This window comes from Theropithecus gelada, chromosome 6, assembly GCF_003255815.1.
Source record: "Theropithecus gelada isolate Dixy chromosome 6, Tgel_1.0, whole genome shotgun sequence".
In the NCBI taxonomy this organism is placed as follows: Eukaryota; Metazoa; Chordata; class Mammalia; order Primates; family Cercopithecidae; genus Theropithecus; species Theropithecus gelada.
The window spans coordinates 145,986,673-146,011,950 of record NC_037673.1 but is presented as its reverse complement, the minus strand read 5'-3'; the positions used below and the strand labels follow the sequence as shown (position 1 = coordinate 146,011,950).

The 25,278-nt window shown below is 38.8% G+C and overlaps 1 protein-coding gene across 5 annotated transcripts in view; it reads left to right on the top strand.

The window, feature by feature from the left end:
- CSNK1A1 (casein kinase 1 alpha 1) overlaps nt 1-25,278 on the top strand; it is a 56,326-nt gene that overhangs the window by 11,190 nt on the left and 19,858 nt on the right. For 3 of the 5 annotated variants that reach the window (XM_025388406.1, XM_025388404.1, XM_025388405.1), the window contains exons 3-4: nt 15,622-15,748; nt 20,520-20,618. In XM_025388406.1, the coding sequence (XP_025244191.1) occupies nt 15,622-15,748; nt 20,520-20,618 (226 nt within the window). Of the gene's footprint in view, nt 1-15,621; nt 15,749-20,519; nt 20,619-23,019; nt 23,104-25,278 lie in introns of all 5 variants that reach the window. The other 2 variants (XM_025388401.1, XM_025388402.1) reach the window with 1 other exon arrangement.

Below are 25,278 nucleotides of genomic sequence, written 5' to 3'. Positions count from 1 at the left end.
CTCCTGGCTCAGCCTCTGGAGTAGCTGGGACTACAGGTGCCCGCCATAGCCGGCTAATTTTTTTGTATTTTTGTAGAAACGGGGTTTCACCATATTGGCCAGGCTGGTCTTGAACTCCTGACTTTGTGATCCGCCCACCTTGACCTATCAAAGTGCTGGGATTGGCAGGCGTGAGCCAGCATACCCTGCCGGATCAGTTTTGACAAATGCATATGTTGGTATAACCTACATCCTTATTGAGATAAGGACTATTTGATTTTTTCTTTGTATGCACACACTGCCCGTCCTTGGTAAGTTCTATTCTGTGACAGTGTTAGTTTTATTTTATTTACTTATTTTTTTAAGTCTGTCTTTTGGATTATAGCCAAGCATTATTTTTCTCTCCAGTCCCCAGTTAAGCATTATTTTGATGTTGGTTTTACTATAGATTAATAGTCTGTTTATCACCATCAGGTACATTATAGGATTTATCTGACAAAATTATCAGATGGTGGTTGTGTTGCAGGTGATGGTAGTGAGTATGGTATTCAGTGATCATTGATATCTTTACCTTGCTCTCCTTCGAAGAACTAGAATACTGCCTTTTTCTTGTCAGTGTGAGCAGTGGGGCATGTTATGGCCTTTTAATGGGGATTTTGGAAGTGCTGTACAAAAAGGTTTAGCTGAAGAGAGTACATTTCGATCCTCAACATAAAGGGAAATGGAAAGAGCATTGTATTATGAGTCAGGGTTCTGCCTGTGATGCCGTCTAGCTTTGAACCTATTAATAGAATGAATTATATAATTTGTAAAGTCAGGTTTTACTTATAAAAGGGTTTTCGAACGCCCAACAAGGCCTTAAGAGTTTTTTAATGCATAACATAAATTGATGGAATCAGTAGGACAGAAGATGCCTCTTGTTCTCTGATATAATGATTTGTTCTAACTTTAAGGTATAATTGCCTTTTAGTTATTCGTAATGTTGAGAAGTACTTTTGAAATAAGGGAATAATTGGTTGAATTCAGTGTGGCTATAACATTCTTTTTTCCCTCTGCATGCAACAAAAAGAGTCCCAATATTATCCAGGCATTGCATATGGTCTCATTTAATCATTACACCAATCTTGTAAGTTGGTGTTTCATATAAAGTATGTGAGTCAAAGTGGTTAATTTGCCTGAAGTCACGCAGCTAATGTGTGATTTGTACAGGTCCTGCTGCATCTTTCAACTCTGCCAGTGGTTCTCAAATTTTGCTACAAATGGAATCAAATGGCAAACTTAAAAAAAAAAAAAAAAAAGACACCTAATCCCTAACCACAAGTATTTTGATTTAATTAAATTGGGATATGATGTAGGTGTCATGATTTTTTAAAACTCCCCAGGTGATTCTGATATGTAACAATAGTTGTTATTAATCCCCAAAATATAATAATTAATAAGAATTAATAATTTTTACTTTGCTACTCACCTCCATCAACCCCCATCTTTTCCTAGAACTACAACCTAATAAGGCTATACTCTTTTCTCTCTCTCTCTCTTTTTTTTTTTTAAAGAGTTGGGTTCTTGCTAGGCCACCTACGCCTGGAGTACAGTGGCTCAATCATAGCTTACTGCAGCCTTGAACTCCTGGGCTCCAGTGATCATCCTATCTCAGCCTTCTAAGTAGCTGAGACTACAGGCATACACCACCACACTTGGCTAATTTTTATTTTTATTTTTTAGAAATAGAGTCTCCTTGTGTTGCCCAGGCTGTAAGGCTGTGTTCTTAATTTATATACTTCCTCCTATAATTAGGAGGTTAATTCAGGAAATCCTGTAATAGGCATCATGATACTGGAAAGTACACTATAATCCCATGTAATCAAATGCTTTGATTTCTGGAAAGTATCTAAAATCGATGTGTGAAACCATTTACCTCTTCACATGTTTCAGATGCATTCCTACAAGAATACATTCTAGAAACTCCTTGAGGGAGAGAGCTGTCTTACTCGTAGAGGTATCTTGTGTTTCTTATTGTGCTGGGTACAATAATGAAATTCTATTTTTATTACATAGCTATATACATTTAATTTTTTTTTTTTTTTTTTGAGACGGAGTTTTGCTCTTGTCCAGGCTGGAGTGCAATGGCGCAGTCTCGGCTCATTGCAACATCTGCCTCCTGGGTTCAAGTGATTCTCCTGCCTCAGCCTCCTGAGTAGCTGGGATTACGGGCATGCGCCACCACACCCGGCTAATTTTGTATTTTTAGTTGAGATGGGGTTTCTCCATGTTGGCCAGGCTGGTCTCCAACTCCTGGTCTCAAGTGATCCAGCTGCTTTGGCCTCCCAAAGTGCTAGGATTATAGGTGTGAGCCACTGTGCCCAGCCATTCACTGTTTATTAAGGTTGAGTTTGGTTTTGTGTTTGGCTGTTTGCCTTTGATTGAATTATTACCACCAAGCTCTACTTACAGAAATCCTAGTGTTCCCATTTTTGAACCTCCATAATATTATTTTTTATTTCTCTTAGAGAAGGGAGAGTTGTTAGCTTCTACTCTTCATATGAGAGCTCTGATAGTTTGAGACTGTCTTGGTGAATTTAACATACAACACACCTTGTACAGTACCTTGTAGAGAACAAGCATTTCTTTCATTCAGTTGACATTCACATGAGCTTACCTACCCTGTGCCAGACACAGTGTAAGAAACTGGGCAGCCGGGTGCGGTGGCTCATGCCTGTAACCCCAGCACTTCGGGAGGCCAAGGCGGGCGGATCACCTGAGGTGGGGAGTTCAAGACCAGCCTGACCAACATGGAGAAACTCCATCTCTACTAAAAATACAAAATTAGCTGAGCGTGGTGGCTTGTGCCTGTGTAATCCCAGCTACTAGGGAGAGGCTGAGGCAGGAGAATCGCCCGAACCTGGGAGGCAGAGGTTGCGGTGAGCCGGGATTACGCCATTGCACTCCAGCCTGGGCATTAAGAGTGAAACTCCATCTCAAAAAAACAAAAACAAACAAACAAAAAGAGTACTGAGCATAATTCATTGAACAGGCAATGATTTTGTGAGGCTTGCATTCTTTTTGAGCATCTGCTGTGAGCCTGGCATATAATTGTGAATTTGTCTCCTCCTGAAAAGTAGGAGGAAAGATGTCTAAATCTCAAACTATGTGAGGACATGAATGTTTACTTAAAAGGGTAGCATATTGAGATAAGCCTCAAACAGTACTCTGAAACATTTAGAGATTGCCTTGGTTAGTTGCAACAGTAGGACCCTTAAGACTCTATTCGTGTGAATCCTGATAAGTCAGCATTTTTCAAACCTCAGCTGTGTATAAATAATTACCACCTACAGAGTTTGTAAAAAATGCGGGTTACACTGCACTACCAACAGATTTTTGTTTGACCAATTCTGGAGTGGAGACCAAGAGTTGTTTTTTTGTTTTCTTTGTTTTTTGTTTGTTTTTATTTTTGTTTTTATATAATTACCACGAGGAATTTCTACTAAAGACCAGAGAACCACACTGAGAAATTCTGTGCTGAGATTTGTGGCACTTCATTGTATCAAGCTGTTGAGGGTAGTTAGTGAATTTTGCTGAGTGCTGTGGCTGTTGTAGGAAATGGTATTGTCTTGGTTGTTGGCATTTTATCATTGTTGGCCAACTGTTTTTTGTTTGTTTTTCCCTAGAGACGGAGTCTCGCTCTGTTCCTTAGGCTTGGAGTGCAGTGGCGCAATTTCGGCTCACTGCAGCCTCTGCCTCCTGGGTTCAAGTGATTCTCCTGCCTCAGCTCCCTGAGTAGCTGGAATTACAGGTGCCCACCACTGCACCCGGCTAGTTTTTGTACTTTGAGTAGAGATGGCGTTTCACCATGTTGGCCAGGCTGGTCTCAAACTCCTGACCTCAAGTGATCCACCTGACTCAGCCTCCCAAAGTGCTGAGATTACAGGCGTGAGCCACTGTGCCTGGCCAGGCAACTGCTTTTTGTAGTAAGAATAATAATCCCTTCTTCTCCATTTTCATTTTCCCCTTTGCTGTGTGTTATGTTTCCAGCCCAGACCTTGTGTTGTTTCTTTTGTATTTGCTACTTAAAACAAACATTATATCAAACTTCGGAATGTTATTGTTTTCTTTTTGTATTCATTTTCTCCACTAATGTAGATAATTTACTTTTGCCTTTTTGTATAGTTTTCATCTACAGTTTCTTATCTAGAATACTTAGCTCTATCCGTTTAAAGAGGATTTGCTAAGCAAATTAATGAAAAGTAGGGGGAAGTGTTCCCTTCATCCAGTTATTTGTTCTCTTAGTATCTTCATACAGAAAACACTATCTGTAATACAAGTGCTAACTTACAGTGCAAAAATTACCCTAAAGAAAACCATTTGAGGCTGGGCGCGGTGGCTCACTACTGTAATCCCAGCACTTTGGGAGGCGGAGGCGGGCGGATCACCTGAGGTTAGTTGTTGGAGACCAGTCTGACCAACATGGAGAAACCCCATATCTACGAAAAATACAAAATCAATCGGGTGTGGTGGCGCATGCCTGTAATACCAGCTACTTGGCAGGAGAATCACTTGAACCCAGGAGGCAGAGGTTGTGGTGAGCCGAGATCACGCCGTTGTATTCCAGCCTGGGCAATGAGAGCAAAACTCCGTCTCAAAAAAAAAAAAAAAAACCATTTGGTGGCTCACCCCCGTCATCTCAGCACTTTGGGAGGCTGAGGCAGGTGGATCACTTGAGGTCAGGAGTTTGAGACCAGCCTGCCCAACATGGCAAAACCCTGTCTCTACTCAAAATACACAGAAAAATTCTGAGTGTGGCAGCATGTGCTGTAATCCCAGCTACTTAGGAGGCTGAGGCGGGAGAATCACCTGAACCTTGGAGGCAGAGGTTGCAGTGAGCCGAGATTATGCCAGTACATTCCAGTCTGGGCAACAGTTACACTCCATTTCAAAACAAAAACAAAGAAACAAAAAGAAAGCCATTTGGTCTCTTAACGGTGTATTAGGGAATATTTTGTAGGAGTATGTTTGATTTCTTTTTTATCCTGAAACTTTTTAATGTACATGTTACGCCTTTTTGAGGAGTGGAGGTAAGTCACTTGAGCCTTAAGAATTTGAGGTTTGAATTAGGGAGTTAGGAAGGGGTGCCAATTTTAATATTTTACAAGTATGGTGGATGGTAATGGCTTTGGACATGTTGAAATTAAGGTGAATGGCATATCCTGTATTTTACTCTTGTGTAGTTAAGTTAGCAGCAAATACAGAACTGAGCCTAGGCCAGGGAATTGGGACTGGGTTAGATCTAAGCAAGATCAGCATATAAGTGATAGTGGAGAAAGTAAATTGAGAGGTGAGGACTCAGGAGAAGAAATTTGGAATTAATAAAGCAGGAGGAGAGTCAGGATAATGGGCTGTTGAAGTTAAAGAAAGTAAGTTTTTAGGAGGAGATAATTTGTATCCAAGAAGTAGGAAAGAAATGAGACTTAAAGGGTTTGGGATTTGGCTGTGTTAGAGCTCCCTACACAACAGGTGATCAGTAAAGTTACTTGTCTCAATGGTAGGGTCTGAGGATAATCTGAAGAGGGAATAAGTATATAGAATTGAAAGGATAAGCAGAGGCCATATTTAGGAATTTTTAAATGTATGAAACTCTTGCTTTTTTTGTAGGTAAAGGGCTTTTTTTTTGGGTGGGGGGAGGCATGGTCTCACTGTCACCCAGGCTGGAGTGCAGTGGCTAGCCTCAACCTCCTAGGCTCAAGTGATCCTCCTGCCTCAGCCTCCTGGGGACTACAGGCACATGCCACCACCCCTGGCTAATTTTTTGTTTTTTTATAGAGAGACCGGGGTCTCTCTTTGTTGGCCTAGGCTAATCTCCAGGCACCTGAGCTCCAGTGATCCTCCCACTTTGACCTCCCAAAGTGTTGGGATTGTATGTGTGAGCTATCGCATGGCTCCTTTAGTTTTTATAACAGAGAAATGACACAGTAAAACCGTAGAGGGGTAACTGGAACTAGGAGAATATTTAATAAGCTAATACAATAATACAGGCATCTTTCAAAATTTAGCCCCGGTGCTAACATTTCTAGGAAGCCACTTTCTTTCTTTTTTTTTTTTTTTTTGAGTCAAGAGTCTCGCTCTGTGGCCAGGCTGGAGTGCAGTGGCACCATCTCAGCTCACTGCAACCCCCACCTCCCGGGTTCAAGTAATTCTCCTGCCTCAGCCTCCAGAGAGTAGCTGGGACTACAGGCGCACACCACCACGCCTAGCTAATTTTTGTATTTTTAGTAGAGACAGGATTTCACCATGTTGGCCAGGATGTTCTCGATCTCTTGACCTTGTGATCTGCCTGCCTTGGCCTTCCAAAGTGCTGGGATTACAGGCCTGAGCCACCATGCCTGGCCAGAAGCCTTCTTTTTTATCTTGTAAATAAATTGCTTCTTCCTGTATTTTGTATTTATGGTCACCTTTATATTGCGCTTGTCATTTACCAGTTCTTCAACAGCTTTATTGATTATAATTTACCCACATAAAGGTTAACGTATTTAGGGTGTATAGTTTGTTTCTTAGTATATGTACAAAGTTGTACAACCATTACCGTAATTCAAATTTAGAATATTTTCCTCATCCCAAAAAGAAATCTTGAATCCATTGTCGGTCACTCCATTTCCCGTCAGCCCTAGGCAACTACTAATCTACTTTTATATATTTGCCTATTAGAAAACTTTTGATCAAGCTTTTGTAATTTGTATTATGAAGACTATAAGTACATTTTCCACTTCCCGGTGAAAAAGTGTATTTTAACATTGGTACCTCCCTGGACCTTCCAGTTCTCCATATGCTGGCCCTCAATACCATCGCTATCAGTGTTGGAGCAGTGATGACAATAACCGACAAAAGTTAGGTCATTTGTGATTTTTTTTTTTTTTTTTTTTGCAACTACATCCTAGCTCAGTTATTTGTGATCTTTGAAATAACACTTTGGGTATTATGGGGAAATAACTATGTTAATGGGAACCAAGAAAAAATGAGAGTAAGTTGCAAATATAAACCAGGTTTTCAAAAAATTACCTGAAGAAGAAAATAAGGTCATCTTACACACTGTACCAACCTAAGATGTCACTTAGTTTTTTGTGAGCACCAGACTTCAGCCTGATGCCAATCCTCCCCTTTACCTGGCACTCTTCCATCTATCCTTTAAGAATCAACCTTACTTCTTCAGAGAAACTTTCCCTGATGCCTCCCTTAAAAAAATAGATTGGATCCCCATAATTTGTGCCCCCACAATAGCACTCTTCTCTCCTTCATCATGGTATTTATCCCCCTTCCCCACTATAAGCCACGAAAGCAGCAATTATTTAGTTTTGTCTAGTTAGCTACTCTAAATATTGAATGGATAAATGAATAGTAGCTTTGATAGTGAACAGTGATAAAGTTTTTTGTCTTGTGTTTTTATAATTTTTGGAGTTAAGGACCATCTACATATCTTTGAAGGCAAAGGGCAAGGAACAAAGGTGGAGAATATGAAAATGTACCATAATTCAAGCATCTTAGGGGTAATATTGTAAGCAAAGGATTAGTAGTAACAAGGCGGCAAGAAGAGAGAAAACAAATCTTAGTTGCCTACGTTACTGCTGAGCAAAACATACATGATTTTCAAATATTAGATCTTATTCTACAGGCTATTTATCTCAAAAGTTGCTTTGGAACAGGGGCTCTTAACCTGGCTCATAACTATATCCACCCCCCATGAGATCTGTGTAGTTAGACAGGTAAGGAAAATTACATTTTTATTTTCATGAGCCTCTCACTCAAATCTAGTATTTCTTTTTGATTTTAAGTGTAAGTAGGAAACCTCGTGAGTTTTAGCAGAACCTTTGACTTTGTCACCAATATAAATCACTGATTTTGGGGTGGGGGTGGACGGAGTTTTGCTCTTATCGCCCAGGCTGGAGTGCAATGGCATGATCTTGGCTCACTGCAACTCCCACCTCCCAGGTTCAAGTGATTCTCCTTAGCCTCCCAAGTAGCTGGGATTGTAGGCGCCCACTGCCATGCCTGGCTAATATTTACATTTTTAATAGAGATGGGGTTTCACCATGTTGGCCAGGCTGGTCTCAAACTCCTGACCTCAGGTGATCCGTCTGCCTCAGCCTCCAAAAGTGCTGCAATTACAGGTGTGAGCCACTACACTGAGCCACTGCACCCGGCTGAAATCACAGATATTTTTATATCACGTTATTGTTGCAGGTATCTTAAAATATGGTTTACATTCATTAGTATGTCAAAATTATAGCATTTGTTAGACCGGCTCCTATATTTAATGCATTAATAAGGAGAGTGTGGGGCTGGGCACCGTGGCTGACACCAGTAATTCCAGCATTTTAGGAGGCCAAGGTGGGCAGATCACATGAGACTAGTAGTTCAAGATTAGCCTGGCCAACATGGTGAAACCCTGTCTCTACTAAAAATACAAAAATCAGCCAGGAGTGGTGGCATATGCCTGTAATTCCAGCAGGTGGATGCGGCATGAGAATCTCTTGAACCCGGGAGGCAGAGATCGTAGTGAACCAAGATCACTCCAGCCTGGGTGACACAGCAAGATCCTGTCTCGAAAAATAATAATAATGAGAGCGTGTATATTACTATATCCCAAATTGGTTTTTTTTTGTTTTTTTGAGACAGAGTCTTGCTATGTCGCCCAAACTGGAGTGCAGTGGCGTAAGTTCGGCTCACTGCAATCTGCAGTCTCTGCCTCATGAGTAGCTGGGATTACAGGCCCCTGCCAGCATGTGCGGCTAATTTTTTTTTCTTTTTTTTTTAGTAGAGACAGGGTTTCGCCATGTTGGCTAGGCTGGTCTTGAGCTCCTGACCTCAAGTGATCCGCCCACCTTGGCCTCCCAGAGTGTTGGGATTACAGGCTTGAGCCACTGAGCCTGGCTCAAAATTGATTTTCTTTTCTTTGTTTTTTCTTTGTTTTTTTTCTTTTTTGAGACAGAGTTTTGTTCTTGTTGCCCAGGCTGGAGTGCAATGGTGTGATCTTGGCTCACTGCAGCCTCCGCCTCCTGGGTTCAAGCGATTCTCCTGTTGCTGGATTACAGGAATGCTAATTTTGTATTTTTATTAGAGATGGGATTTCTCCATGTTTGTCAGGCTGGTCTCGAATTCCCGACCTCAGGTGATCCACCCACCTTGGCCTCCCAAAGTGCTGGGATTACAGGCATAAGCCACTGTGCCTGGCCCCAAAATTGATTTTTTAGAAGTAATTTTATGCTAGTTCAATTTTGCTATAATTTATTTTCTTTATAATGCCTTGTATTTTATGCATTTAAAACATCATTCTGAGAAGAGATGTATGAGGAGAAGTAGTATCTGTGGTTTTGAGAATATATCTGTGTATAATGAATGGCAGATAGCTGTTAAGAATGGCATACACAAATATGAGTGTATAGGAAAATTAAAAGGATTTTAGAGAAAAGGGAACAGAGTAGCTGGAAGTGTTTTTTTTCTTTTCTTTTTTTTTTTTTTTTTTGGTTTGTTTGTTTTTTATTTTTTTCTTTTTTTGAAACGGAGTCTTGCTTTGTCATCCAGGCTGGAGTGCAATGGTGAGATCTCAGCTCATGGCAACCTCTGCTGCCTGGGTTCAAGCAATTCTCCTGTCTCAGTCTCCTGAGTAGCTAGAACTATAGGTGCCCACCACCACGCCCGGTTAATTTTTGTATTTTTAGTAGAGACCGGGTTTCACCATATTGGTCAGACTGGTCACGAACTCCTGACCTCATGATCCGCCAGCCTCAGCTTCCCAAAGTGCTAGGATTACAGGTGTGAGCCACCGCCCTTGGCCTGAGTAGCTGGAACTGTTAGCAATAGTATCCTAAAGAGACAATTTGAGCTAGTTCTTACAGTTCAGCAAGATCTTGCTAGGCCGAATTCCTTTTCTGCTCCCATAAAAAGGAGCATAAAGGTTGGATGATGATGGGTTGGCAAGGGACTAAGTTTGAGAGACGGTATCTTCAGGATATCTTGTAGGTGCTATTAAAATTGGATGTATTATAGCTCTGATTCAGTGTTGATACTTTTTAGTTGTTCACTGAAGACTCTGACATTAATAACCGAAAGATTGGAAAATGACTTTTTACTTCTATAATTATTTGGCTTATTTGAATTAGGGATAAATAGATGCTTCCTGATGACTTCACTTTGAGTGCAGGGAGTGTTTCTGCATTTCTTGTTTTGTTTTCCTTATCTGCCAAATCAAGCATTCCCTAGACTGTTATAGCTTCTAATATGAGTTTTCATTATTTTACTCAGCAAATGTTTTGAGCATTTCTTGTGTATGCTGGGAATACAGGATTGTGAACAAGACAGATATAATGACTACCCCTAATTAAGTTGATAGTCTGAAGGGGAAGATTAAATTTTTTTTACTGTTATTTTTGTCCTAGTCATGGTGATGGAACTAACATATATTTGGGTACTTTAAAGTGCATATTACGATAATTACACTGATTTATTCTGGAATATTCTAGGTTTCATAGTAATACTTAAATATTTTTATATGAAAAATATGTATTTCTTTTTTCTCAAATACTCCCATTTTCATGAAGAGATTTTTCAGAAAAAGTAAACCCCTAGCTTGAAATCTCCAGCTATAGTATAACACTTCCTAACTGGTAACCATGTCATTGTCATTCCTTCCCCTACTCCTCCATTTCCATATTGTATACTGATGCCAAGGCTAATAAATACTGATTTTAATTATGTCTCAGCCACAAACTGTAGTAATAGTTCACCCAGTTATTTACAGCATGTAAAGCTCATAAGCCTTGCACTGAAGAACCTATACTACAGCTCTATGTATCTGCCACCTCGACTCTTCCCTTTATGACAGCCCATGCTCCAAAATGGTTTGCCCCTGTCTGGTAAGCCCTCTTCTGTCATGTTTATCAAAACACTGTTCATCCTTCAGGATCTGACTGGTAGCAGACTATTTTCCTAATATGTCTTTAGACAGATTTAGTTCTCATTGATCTTTTGTGTGAATTGTGTTAGCATTTTTTGTCAGCCTCATTGACTTTTGCATGTATTGTCTTACATTTGTGCTTTTTGTATATGTCTTAATTTTTAAATTGGATTTAATTTGGATATGCATTTAGAGGAAAGGACATAAGAGCAGAGAGATAGACCTTGCCTTCTCTTGGCATCATCTTCAGACCTTAGATACTTTTATTATGCTGTAATTAAGTAATGATGGTTGTATAAATTATGAACTCATTCTTCAGCCTACTTTTAGGTAACACTGAAGTCTAAAGGTATAGATTTGAAACAAATGGAAAATGAGATCCCTGAACATTTTGTCTTTTTAAAATTATTATTTTTACTTTCACCCACTAAATTACTTGATTTTTAAAAAATGTTTTGTGACTATTAGGAAGAATAAAGGCCAAATCAATTGGAGTACTTTTTTTAGTCTCATAAATATCTGAGTACCTGCAATGTGCACATAACTTTACCACTGTACATTTAGTAGCAATACATCTTGTACTTAAAAATGTCTAAAGGTAAGACCTGTGGTTTCTAGTTTGAAGGCCTAGAAAGTAGAGAATAAGAGTGAGGTTTTTGTGTTGGTGTTTGAGACTATAAACTTAAATGGCCTCAGAGAATCGGGTTAGTGCTTTTTCATTACTCAGGTTCTGTGAAAAGACTATTCAAATAAAAATAAAGCTGTAAGCTCTATCCTACCAGGTATAGAGACAAACACAAAAGTAACAGTAGATGAATATTGTCAAGGGGTTAAGACTGTGGATACAAGCAATAGTTAATGGCTTTGGGAATTCTAGGAAGTGGGAGACCAATGTGGGATCGTGACATAAGGAAGGTTTCTTTGGCATCTGGGTTTTAAGGTTGGGATTGAAGGTAGAGAAAAGCTCTCCGAATAGACGTGGGAGGCATGGAGGTGAAGGTAGAAACTAAGAATAAGATTGGAATAAGCAGAACATCACTTCTTATTCTGAATCTGTGTGTGATAATGTCTGAATGAGTTAGTCCAGATGGAAAAGCACAGATGGAGGGTGTGACGTGCTAGCTTTAGAGAATTAAGTTATATATTCCTTGAGACCAAAGGAAGTGTGAAAGATGCAAACACCTGTCTCTTAGCTTTAAGGAGTTATAGTACTGGTCCATAGAAAAGAAAGTCCTAGTTGTTTTAGAACTGCATGGTTGCTCCACAGGGAAAAATGCCTTTGAAATGCTTATTTTTTTAAAGCTATTTTTCTTTTTTTCTTTTTTTTTTTTTTTTGAGACGGAGTCTCGCTCTGTCGCCCAGGCTGGATTGCAGTGGCCGGATCTCGGCTCACTGCAAGCTCCGCCTCCCGGGTTCACGCCATTCTCCTGCCTCAGCCTCCGGAGTAGCTGGGACTACAGGTGCCCGCCACCACGCCCGGCTAGTTTTTTGTATCTTTTAGTAGAGACGGGGTTTCATCGTGTTAGCCAGGATGGTCTCGATCGCCTGACCTCGTGATCCGCCCGTCTCGGCCTCCCAAAGTGCTGGGATTACAGGCTTGAGCCACCGCGCCCGGCCTAAAGCTATTTTTCAATGAAGTATTTAATCCTCCTGACTTTGAGAATAGTGAATATGTCTTGTGTTCATAAATTTAAGCAAGGGTTAAGAGTGCACAGTGTGTGTGTTTTAAGTGTGCTTCTCAATTCATCTAATTCTTCCCAGTTTCTAATTATTAAGGGAGTTAGAGGCTTACATGCAGGTGATTTTGTTAGAGGCTTACTTTGCAGATGATTTCTTTATGAAATCATGTTAATTGCATGAAAATATAAAGTCTGAATTTGTGCCTTTTACATTACAGGTTTGTGTTTGGGCTTAGATGGATGGTTATAACATTTGCTTATTTTTTGTAGTTTTACGTCTGAGCCATCAGTGGAAACCTGTCTAGAGCTGAGATGTGGTCTTATAAATAAGAGTTGATTTATGCCTTCCCTTTTGCCTATTTGACTTTTTGTGCCTTCTTACTTCCTTAGCTCTTTCTGGATTTGGTGTTCTCTTTTTCTTAAAAGCCTAGATAAATTAGATTTATATTAAACAAGTGTTGAATGTTTATAATGGTAGGTTTGTGACAGCTCTCTAGTCCAGATTTGCCTATCACATAAAAAGGAAGAGGGAAAATAACCGAAGAAAATAAAATGAGGAAAAGAGAAAGGAGAACACAGCTTATTTGCTTTATCACTTACCTTTTAATACTGTTATTATGTATTACCCAAAGCATCACTGTGAGCTTCTTTCAAGTAAATGTTTTCAGCGAATGTGAAAGGTGTTGAATTCCCATAGGGAGAATAAAGAGTGGAAGAGGGAAAATAACAGCAGCTTTAGTACACTGTTTTAAGCAATATAGACAAAACTGTCTCTTCTGGCTGGGTGCAGTGGCTCACACCTGTAATCCCAGCACTTTGGGAGGCCGAGAGGTGGATCACCTGAGGTCAGGAGTTCGAGACCAGCCTGGCCAACAAGGTGAAACCCCGTCTCTACTAAAAATACAAAAAATAGCTGGGTATGGTGACAGGTGCCTATAATCCCAGCTACTTGGGAGGCAGAGGTTGCAGTGAGCCAAGATCGCACCACTGCACTCCAGCCTAGGGGATAGAGCGAGAGACTCTCAAAACAAAACAAAACAAAACAAAACAAAACAAAAACTGGCTCTTTTGCTATCACGTTGACACATTTGTTTCCTAGGAAGTGGGCAAGACCTCTAGAAGGTTAAGCAGACACTCTTCCCTTACTGGAGTATCTTTTTCTGCAAAGAGGATGTGGAAATGGATTTGATTTTGTGTGCTTGACAGTTATCCATGTGTCAGGTTTGGGAAGTAGTTCTCAAGAACAACTGAAACAAAAGTCGTAGGAAGGAACTGAACTTTTTGGCTTATAATCCTCTTAGGATCTCTTACTCTCAACATTAGATTCTAGGGAGCATATTTATTATACCTGACTATGAGACCTATCTGAATACGTCTGAAATTAAAGCTCTCTGATTTGAGGCTTCCCCTCTGCCCTTTCTCAAGTGCTAAGCCTGAAATTTCTGTAGTTTTGGTAGATGCCATCAAGGGTTAATGGGTGCCCAGGACCACTAGTTAGAATAGACTATTTTCTTAAAGAAGAAACACAAGAGTAGCACATCTGTATAGTTATCTTTGCATTTTCTAGAAAAATATTATTAAAAGATTAAATCCTCATACTCTAGTTTTAATATTGATTTTCTTGAATCATTGGCATTTATCAGCAAAGCAAGAAATGGCACTAAACAGTTTCCTACTTGACTGATACTTGTTATAATTTTGACACAGATTTTAGTTTTTTGAAAAAGCCAGTGAGGTTCAGTGGTTCAACCTGTAATACCAGTGCTTTGGGAGGCTGAGGCAGGAGGATCTTTTGAGCCCAGAAGTTAGAGACTAGCCTGGGCAACATAGGGAGACTCTGCCTTTACAAGAAATTTAAAAGACCCTGTCTCTACCAAAAACGTTTTAAAAATTTAGCTGGTCATGATGGCATGTCTATCATCCCAGCTACTTGGGAAACTGAAATAGGAGGAGTGCTTGAGATCAGGTCAAAGGCTGCAGTGAGTTGCGATTGCACCACTGCACCCCAGCCTGGCAACAGAGCGAGACCCTGTCTAAAAATAAATGAATAAATAAATAAATAGATAAATAAGGAGGAAGGAAGGAAAAGAAAGAAAAGCCTGTTCTCCCCTTTTGAATATTTTTAAAACATAAAGCTTTCCAGATACGGTAAATTTTGGTGTTGGTTCTTTTCAGAATTAACAAAAAAATGACTCCAGTTTAAGCTTTAAAATAACTTTTTAAACAAAATTTTAAGTATCACCCAATTTTCTTAGCAGAATTTGATATCTAGAAAAGTTTGAAAGAAAAATGGTAGTGCTTCTTTTAAGGAAAGTACTCTTACCAGAATCATAGGCATCAAAATTTGAAATAATTTATTGCAGTGATTTTCAGTCCTTGGGATAAATGAAACTGGCAATTGATACTTCTTGAGTTATTAGGGACACATTGTGTACAGTAATACAGCCCAAGATAATTAAAACATGATTCTAGTTAAAAGCAAATAAGTGTCATTAGTTTGTTATACGGGTTATTTTCTGTGATCTGAAACTAAGCAAAAATATGACTCCCTTTTGAATAAGGACAAGTAGTTATTGATTAAATGCAGTTTGGTACGAACTGGGATGGGAATTCAGATAAAAGAAATCTTTGCTTTCTGAAACATTTTGGAATGACTGATAGAGTCATCTTCATTTCTTCTGTTACAAAGTAAATTCAGGTGAGATTAAGGAATTTGCTAAAGGCCACAGGAATCAGTGGCCGGTGGGTATAAAATCCAGCTGCCCTGGTAACAGGAGATTTTAAGGCTACTATGCATGTCCTATCTATATAGGAGAATGGAGTTGCATGACAGGGGAAAAAATGTCTCATTACCCTTGTTTTGTCTTGGGCCTTGTAGTTAATTAGTGTGTTCGTCTCCCGGGTAGGGAAACATTCGCCTAAAATAATACCTACTCAGAGAAAGAAAACTATCTTATTCTTAGGGTTGATGATATTAAGTGATAGCTTTATGTAATACCCTCTCTTCTCCTTTTGTTTCGTTAGGTGGTATGGTCAGGAAAAAGACTACAATGTACTAGTCATGGATCTTCTGGGACCTAGCCTCGAAGACCTCTTCAATTTCTGTTCAAGAAGGTTCACAATGAAAACTGTACTTATGTTAGCTGACCAGGTATGTGAAATTTTGATTAGAATATAAACTGAGAATAGTACTGTTGACTGGAATTTCATTATATATAAATCAGAGTATTAAAATCCTGTGCATCACTATTTAACCTTAGCATAGGCAGGAAAAAAATAATAATGTAACTTGTAGATATTTTCCTATGGGAATAAGACAAAAACTGGAATTATCTTGGTTTCTTACTCATCTGTAGTCTAGTAGTTTTCAATCTGCTCCTTCAGATGAAGTTTTAGTGTCAAATATAGCAGGTTATTGTAAGATTTTGTTTGGAGAAAGAGTTTAGAGTGTATGTATGCATATAATTGTAGATAAATGTATATTGACATTTTGTTTAAATTAAGCAAAATTGAATATTATGTATTATGTGTGGGACTCTTAGAAAAGCTATATTTTTGAGGATAAAAAGGTCCTGAAGTAATTTAAGGAAGAATTTTTTAACCAAGTAGATGCTGCTTGTTGTAATGGATTCTCAACCATTTGTATTACTTAAGACCTAGGAAATTTCGAAGATGTCATGAATTAGATTGATGCATTGGCTGTAGGTTAGATTAAATGGTTTTTACAGCCAAAGTTTGGATATTTCGATCTTAAGAAATGAGAAAGATAGAGTAAGGAACAAACCTTAAGGGAAAAGATAATACATTAAGATAATAATTGGTAAATATCAAGAAATGTATAATTTTTTATTTTGATCAATATTTGTTGCCTTTAAGGGCAGGAAAATGTTGGAAATGCTTCAAGTTAAACTCGGTGTGCTTATAAAAATACTATGAAGAGAATGACATTTAAAAATGTAGATTGGATGTCATAAAGTATAATGAGATAAACAGAATTGGTATTTGAAGTGGAATTTTAGTAAGTTTGTAAATTCAGAAGGATGAAGAGAAGTAGGTTAATGGGCACAAAAATACAGTTAGGAGGAATAAGTTCTAGTATTACATTGTATAGTAGGGAAATTATAGTTAACAATAGCTTATCGTTTATTTCAAAATAGCTAGAAGAGTAGAATTGTAATGTTCCCAACACAAAATATAAATGTTTGAAGTAATGAATATTCCAACTACACTGATTTGATCATTATACATTGTATACATGTATCAAAATATCACACACACACCATAAATGTATACAACTAGTATAGATCAATGACAAATAATTCAAAGGATCAGAAAGCAGTACCCATTTTCTGTAATCAGCACCTGATACTCCCCAAGCTTCTTAACCTTAAAAGTACTGAGTGGCTCAAGCAAATGTGAGCAAATTGTGATATTTGTGGCACAAAACAAACTCAAGCATTAAAAGGTTAAAAGTGGCCTGGCATACTGGCTCTCGCCTGTAATCCGACACTTTGGCAGATTGAGCCAGGAGGATCTCTTGAGCCCAGCGAGTTCCAGGCTACAGTGATCTATAGTAATGCCACTGCACTCCAGCCTAAGCGATAGAGCCAAGACCCCATCTCTTTTAAGTTAACAGCCTTTAATACCAGCCGGGCTTGGTGGCTCACGCCTGTTGTCCCAGCACTTTGAGAAGCCAAGGCCGGTAGATCACCTGAGGTCAGGAGTTCGAGACCAGCCTGGCCAACATGGTGAAACCCATCTCTACTAAAAGTACAAAAATTAGCTGGGCATGGTGGCTCACGCCTGTAATCCCAGCTACCCGGGAGGCTGAGGCATGAGAATCGCATGAACCCAGGAGGTGGAGATTGCAGTGAGCCAAGATTGTGCCACTACACTCCAGCCTGGGGCATAGAACGAGACTCTGTCTCCAAGGAAAAAAAAAAAAAGCCTTTAATGTTTTTTTTTTTTTTTTTTTTGAGATGGAGTCTTGCTCTGTCGTCCAGGCTGGAGTGCAGTGAGCAGAGATCGCGCCACTCTGCTCACTGCAAGCTCCGCCGCCTACCAGGTTCACGCCATTCTCCTGCCTCAGCCTCCCTAGAAGCTGGGACTACAGGCGCCCGCCACCACGCCCGGCTAATTTTTTTGTATTTTTAGTAGAGACGGGGTTTCACCGTGTTCGCCAGGATGGTCTCGATCTCCTGACCTCATGATCCGCCCGCCTTGGCCTCCCAAAGTGCTGGGATTACAGGCGTGAGCCACCGCGCCTGGCCTAATACGTTTTAACTAACATATATGAGTGAATCCTAATAAAAGAGTTATGGCTTATATTTTGTTTGTTCGGTAACACATAAGCATCCATACATTGAACATGTATTGAGATCCTACCACTGTACTTAGTGCTGGGGGTTGGGGTGGCAAAAATAAGAATTAGTCTCTTCCCTCTAGAAAGAAACTTAGAGTCTAACAAAGAAAGATAGAAAAATAAGATGTTCCATCCTTGTTGTAGAGTTGTAGAAGTCTCTGTTGGGTACATGGGTGACAAATGTGAAAAAATGTCATTCTGAGGAAGGGAGATACAAGAAAGCTTTCATTTAAGGTAGTTAACACCTAAGTCTTGCTCTGCAGATGATAGGTAACAGGTGTAAGTTGTTTAAGCCAGAGATTACTGGTTTGGCTTCAGAAGACATTCGTCAAGGTAGAAGAGTACAATTTAGAATCTGTGTATTCATGATAATAAAAGCTCTGGGGAAAATGGGGACAAATAAAAAATAGAATCCTAACACATACTACTGGGAAGAGCAAGAACATATGGACAGAAAGATAATGTTGGCAGTCTTTGGATACGGAATCTATTTAAAAATACAACTTCTAAGTAAGTGTCTTACAGAAAAGATAGAGGTTGGGTGTGGTGGCTCATGCCAGCAATCCCAGCACTTTGGGAGGCTGAAGGCTGAAGTGGGAGGATCACTTGAGCTCAGGAGTTCGAGACCAGCCTGGGCAACATAACGATACCCTACTTTCCACAAAAAGTATCTGGGCATGGTAACGTGCACGTTTGTAGTCCCAGCTTCTCAGGGGGCTGAGCTGAAATGATCACTTGAGCCCCGGAGGTTGAGGCTGCTGTGAGCCATGATCTTGCCACTGTACCCCAGCTTGGGTGACAAAGTGAGACTCTGTCTCAAAAAAAAAAAAAAAAACAAACAAAAAAACTTCTATTGTATACAAGAAATGCCATAAACAGTCAAAATAAAAAATACTTAATATAAATCTGTTCACATAATGACAGATAAAAGATTGTTTGTTGTATGATGAGAACTCCTAAAATCTAACAAGAAGACAATAGGCCGAAAGAAAAATAGGCAAAGAGTAGAGCTTGACAGTACATGGAAGAGTAAATCCTCATAGAAGGGCCAGGCGCAGTGGCTCACGCCTGTAATCCCAGCTCTTTGGGAGGCCGAGACAGGTGGATCATTTTAGGCCAGGAGCTCGAAACCAACATGGTGAAACTCCATCTCTACTAAAAATACAAAAAAGTACCCAGGCGTGTGGCGAGTGCCTGTAATCCTAACTACTCGGGAGGCTGAGGCGGGAGAATCACTTGAACCCAGGAGGCAGAGGTTGCAGTGAGCTGAGATTGCACCACTGCACTCCAGCCTGGGCAGCAGAGTGAGTGAGACTCTGTCTCAAAAAAAAAAAAAAAAAAAATCCTCATGGAAGGATTTACTCCTAAATCGAGGCCGGGCATGGTAGTTCACGCCTGTAATCCTACCACATTGGGAGGTTGAGGCAGGAGGATCTCCTGAACCCAGGAGTTCGAGAGCAGTTGGGCAGCATAACGATATCCCGTCTCTACCAAAAATTAAAAATTAGCTGATGCAAAAAAATTAGCCAGGTGTGGTGGCATGCACCTTACAGTTTCAGCTACTCCAGAGGGTGAAGCGTGAGGATCACTGGAGCCTGGAAGGTTGAGGCAGCAGTGGGTTATGGTCACTTCATTGCACTTTAGCCTAGGTGACAGAGCGAAGCCTTGTCTCAAAAAAAAACCAGAAGAGTAAATCCAAATTGTTACAGCCTATTGTGAAAGGCAGTGTGATATTATCTATCAAAATGAAAAATACAACCCAGCAACTCCCCATAATTATATGGGGTTTGAAGCCCATAGAAATAAAAGCACTAGTGAGTGAAGATACATGTCTATTAATGGCATTATTTATAGGAGGAGAAAGTGGAAAACAATCTGAGAATACTGTGAGTTGGGGAAGACATAACATCTCTACCACAAAATATCTGTAGCCATTAAAAAGGATATTTGAGCTATAATGTTTGACTTTGCATAATTTCCAATAAATTGATTAAGGAAAGCTGTTAAGAATGGCATGTTTAATATTTAACTTTTGAAATGAGATTACATAAGAATTATAACAACTACTTATAGCTTTATCTGCCAATCTGTCAACATTCCCCACTCCCAAATATATGTGTGTCTGTGTGCGTATGTATATCTTATAGCATGGAATTAGGTCTGGGTAATACCAGGCCATTTTAACAGGTTACTTTAGAAGGCCTAGGATTGAGTGTGGAAAGTTTTTATTTTATTTCCTTTATCGTAGCAACTGAAACAATTCTAAAGGTATTTTTTATTATTTGAAAATCACAAACACCAAGTCTTCCTATGGGATTAGACCCTGCCATGGTTTTAATCATTAATACTAGAAGGTGAAGCCAAAGGACACAGCAGGTGTGCGCTTAGATACCCGTTAACCTAGAAATAAATGGAGAACTTAGTTGTCCTTTCCATTTCATTTTTTCTAACACTGTCTTTGTGAACTCTAAATAATTGAGACACTGAAATACTTAAGAAATAATGTGTTGTTTTTCATTTACTGCTTAACTCAATTATCTCTCCCTTCCTTTTTTTCCAGATGATCAGTAGAATTGAATATGTGCATACAAAGAATTTTATACACAGAGACATTAAACCAGATAACTTCCTAATGGGTATTGGGCGTCACTGTAATAAGGTTAGTCAAATGCTCTTTGCATGAAAGAACAAAGAGTAAAGTTTCAACAAGAATTGCTTTGGTAAACTTTTCAATCTTTTAAAAAGCCATAGTAAGTTGAATTTGCTGTTGACAGTTGCTTTAAAAGATTGTGCTATAAGGATAATCAGCTAACTCCATTAACTTAGTAACTTGAAATAAATTCTCTTCAACTTACCCAACGGAGTTTAGTTACCTATATGGAAATATAAAATTCTAAGGGCTGTATAATGAACTGTAGTTGTCTAAGTTATTTAACTGTTGAACAGTTGTATCTATTTTTCATTCACAAAAGTAGCAAAAACCCCCATATTCTTTTCTTCCTGAATGCTTAAAACCAGATTTTAACCTTTGGCTCTGAAGTGTGGGTTTTTATAATATATGTGCTTGTGCCAGTATGGGAACACTGACTTATCTGTCACCATGGTGTTAACATTTGCTGACTGAGCATGGTTGATAATGAGAATTCTTCAGTCCTTGAATTTGTGTATTTAAAAGGATAACTTTTGGGCCTGCTTCAAAAGTAGTTGACAGTTTTTTACTTGGGTGCCAAATTGGGTGAATTCTCCACCCCTTCCTCTCCCTTTAAAGGAAAATGTAGACAAGTGAAATGAACATTCATACAACAAAACTAGCGTTCATTTGGGGTCTCTGAGAGTGGTTCAATTTATGGGGTAATTGGGTTTTAGCTAGTGGCGCATGATTGCAGTTAGAAACTAATTGTGCTGACATTTTTTTCTGTAATGATTAGTCTTACTGAGTGAATTGCTTTCTTTATCGATACTATGTTGAGCTCGGGCAGACAGGCAGCATTGGCAATGCACTAAGCATGTTGTGATCTGATGATCTATCTGATAGAAATTCTCAACTTCAGGACAACTTGGGGGCTTTTTTGTTTTTTGTGGCTTTTTTGTTTTGTTTTTGGAAGGAAGATGCCCATTTGTTTTACTAAACTATTAGGAAATGTTTGGTGTTTTTAGGTCTAGCTATAAATGTTTACCTTTGTTTGCCTGTATGAATGCCAACTGGGAGCCATTACCATTAGAATTGGTGTTATTTGTTAATGTGAGATACTGATGTTGGTCTGATCAGGTTTTAGGAAATTAAATATTTTTGTTCAGCTTTAAATAATGAAAGGTGTTTAAATATACACATATCTTGTCATTCCCAAGTTGCATTAAAAAATATTTTGTAGCTTTTCTCTGAAGTATCCAGGTTTTTATTACTGTAAAGCCTGGTAATACAGTTGAAAAAAAAATTACTGTTCTTAAATTTTGGGGCAGTTTTGTCCATTTGACTCCAATCTTCTTGGCCATTTCCCAGCCCTCTCCTTCCCGTTTTCTTACCCCCTAAAAACCCATTATCACCATGTGATTCCTATTCTGCATCGTTGACATTGCAGTACATGGTTTTTGCCTTAAATTTAAATGATGACCTAGATATCACTTTGCCTTCCCCCCACAACCCCCTTAAGAATAGCTTGTTAATCACATAGTTGTCTTAAGGAAGTGTAAGTTACCTAGTGGTGAAAACCTTTTTAGGAGGTTTAGGTCTCCTTTTCTCCTTGCAGATATTAAAAATAATTTTGTGGAGCTGCTTGCTGTTTAACACTGTTTTAGAGAGGCCCTGGGGTAGAAGCAAAGTGTTTTACTCAACTAAGATTCAAATGCTAAATGCTGCTTTTGAACATTTTAGATTAGTGTTTTGTTTATGTAGTTGCTTTTTAGTGTTTTCTGTATTGTAGTTTGAAGAATGCCAGTTGTATGAGACTGGATTCTTTGGTCAGCTTGTTCCAGTAGTTTTCTATTCATGGGGAAAAAAAGGTTTTGGGGGACTTTTGAGGACAATTTTTAAAGTTAAATTTTCTTATTTGGAAAATTGTTCTGAATTTGATATTTAGGAGTGGCCACTCCAATCTTAGTGAATTTGCTCATCTCTTCCAGTAATCAGCCCTGCATGCTTACGAAAATAAATTTTAAGGTGACTAAATGCCTTCTACCTCTTCCTTACTGAAGATTTTTTTCCCCCGTACAACCTTTTTTTGGGGGGGAAGGGCAGATTGTGGTACCAAAGATTGCAGATCTAAATTCCCCATTTTTGATTAAAAAAATTAAAGAGCCAAATGTCACCATTGCTATCCCTGTTTCAGGCAGTGACACAAAATAGTGGCATTAAAAACCTGAGTAATTTCCAGAATTCAAATGTTCTTGAGCATGTGATTCTTATTTGGAAAACTGAGAAGCTACAGTGCTTGGTGGAAGAAGGATGGCATTTGGCTACCCTGTTCTTTCTCTAATGCCTCGGTGTTGCCTGTCTGCGCCGGCCATTGTTGCAATGTAAGCAATACTGTTTGATGCACTGCCACCCTCTATTGTCTGTTTAGTGTTTAGAATCTCCAGTGGGGAAGAGGAAAAGAAGCATGACTGTTAGTACTTCTCAGGACCCATCTTTCTCAGGATTAAACCAGGTCTGAAACTGTCTCCTATTCCAACCTCAATCCCAAATTCATGTGCTTTTCTTTTTTATTGTTTTATTTTGATGATTTTTGTTTTGTTTTAATTCTGGAGAATGTAGATCTTGCTCAAGCACCTCTTACGTTGGCATTATTCAGACATACTTGGCAAACATAACATTACTAAGATATTTCTTTGTGGCTTTTGCTTTAAATTTATAAAGTTTAGAAAAAAGCTAAATGAAAATAGGATATTATGTTTAGATCTCTAACATACATATGAGGAAATGATGTTGGTCTAGTATTGAAATTGTTAACCTAATAGTAAACTTGAGATAGACTGTTAGTTTTTAAAAATTTATTTGGAGTTACACAACTTAATGCACGAAATATATTTAAATTGAGTTCTTCAGTGCTGTATAATGAATATATTCTACCTCACCTCTCTTCCCCTTCCCTAAGGAACTTCAGGTAAGTGTAGATCAGATTTCAGATCTAGTGTTTCTAGAACTTATTTCCTCAGTCTGTAGTCTCAACTTCTAGCAAATGGATATTTACAGAGCATTATATGCTCTGGAACTAGAAGATACTGCATTCTTAACAATATAACAATAACATAGCTTAAGCACTTATCAAGCTATATGGTAAATTACCATTAGTAATACTTCGAAATATATTAAATTTAGTTTTTGACAGGCTGGATAAAACACCCTACTGATTTTCTAAATTTGTAAGTAGAACTCTTCATATTTTCTTATACTTTTGTTGAAGTTAAATAGCTTTTTTTCCACAAAATTTAAGTTCATAAATGTTCATGCTTCTGAGCAAATGAATCTTAATCATTCAGTTTAGTATACAGTGAAGAGGAAGTATTGGCATGAGTGATCAAAAAACAAAAAACATACTTTGTAATACCTTAATTATCCACATGTATCATCTGGATAATCATTTAATCCTTTTCCACACTGCCCAACTTTATTCCAGGAACCACCTCCAGCTATTAAAAAAGGTTTCAGAAATTCAGTTATTTTTATTCAGGCAAAGAAGTACCAAAGTATTGTGACTAGTTAGATAAGGGGTGGGGGGAAGACAGTAGATGGTGGATCATTAGGCATATTATAAGAATAAAACTCTAGTTTTATAGTGCCTCATTTTTACTTACCCATTCACATATTTTGCTTACATTTCGTAGCATCATTTAATAATTTACATAGAAAGTTGTATTAAATTGTTTAGATTTTGTACATACAGGTTAGCTAGGTTTTTAGTAAAATGACCTTGTGAATATTTTAGAAGGGCAGGGGAAATTATGGCCCCTGGTTAGGAAAAAAAATTGCTGCAAGTACTAAACACTAAAATTAGCAACAGTGATTTTGAAGAAAATGTGCCTCTAGTGAATGGAATTATGGAATTATCTCCCTGCTTTTTTTGGTTTTTGGTTTTGTTTTGTTTTTTGTTTTTGGTGTTTTGTTTTGTTTTGTTTTGTTTGTTTTGTTTTGAGACAGAGTTTCACTCTGTTGCCCAGGCTAGAGCGTAGAGTGCAATGGCGTGATCTCGGCCCACTGCAACTTCCACCTCCCAGGTTCAAGCAGTTCTGCCACAGCCTCCTGAATAGCTGGGATTACAGGTGCACACCACCATGCCCAGCTAATTTTTGTATTTTTAGTGGAGATGGGGTTTTACCATGTTGGCCAGGCTCGTCTTGAACTCCTGACCTCAAGTGATCCACCTGCCTTGGTCTCCCAAAGTGCTGGGATTGTAGGCGTGAGCCACTGCGCCCGGTCAAATTATCCCCTATTTATCAACTCAGTTCCCTGTGCCTTTGAAGAATAGGCTGCATTGTTTAAAATGGACGCACATTTTACTTATAACATGTAGTCAGTAAAAACCCACAGAAAAGTTGCTTGACCCATTGAAGGAAGTACGTGTGTCTTTGCACATAAAAGCGTATAATAAAAATGCATTATCTTATGCTTATTTGGTACTGACTTTTCCTCATTTGGTTCTGCCTTTACATATTTACAGCTTTTTGGTTGTATCTTTGGCATCATGTGGTTTCATATAAACACTTCCATTATATGTTTATATTTATTAGTTTTAAACAGCAAAGCATACAGAGAGCTACTAAAGAAGCTTGATAGGTACCTGAAGGTAATGAACCACCAAGAGTTTTATTTCCTTTTTTAATTT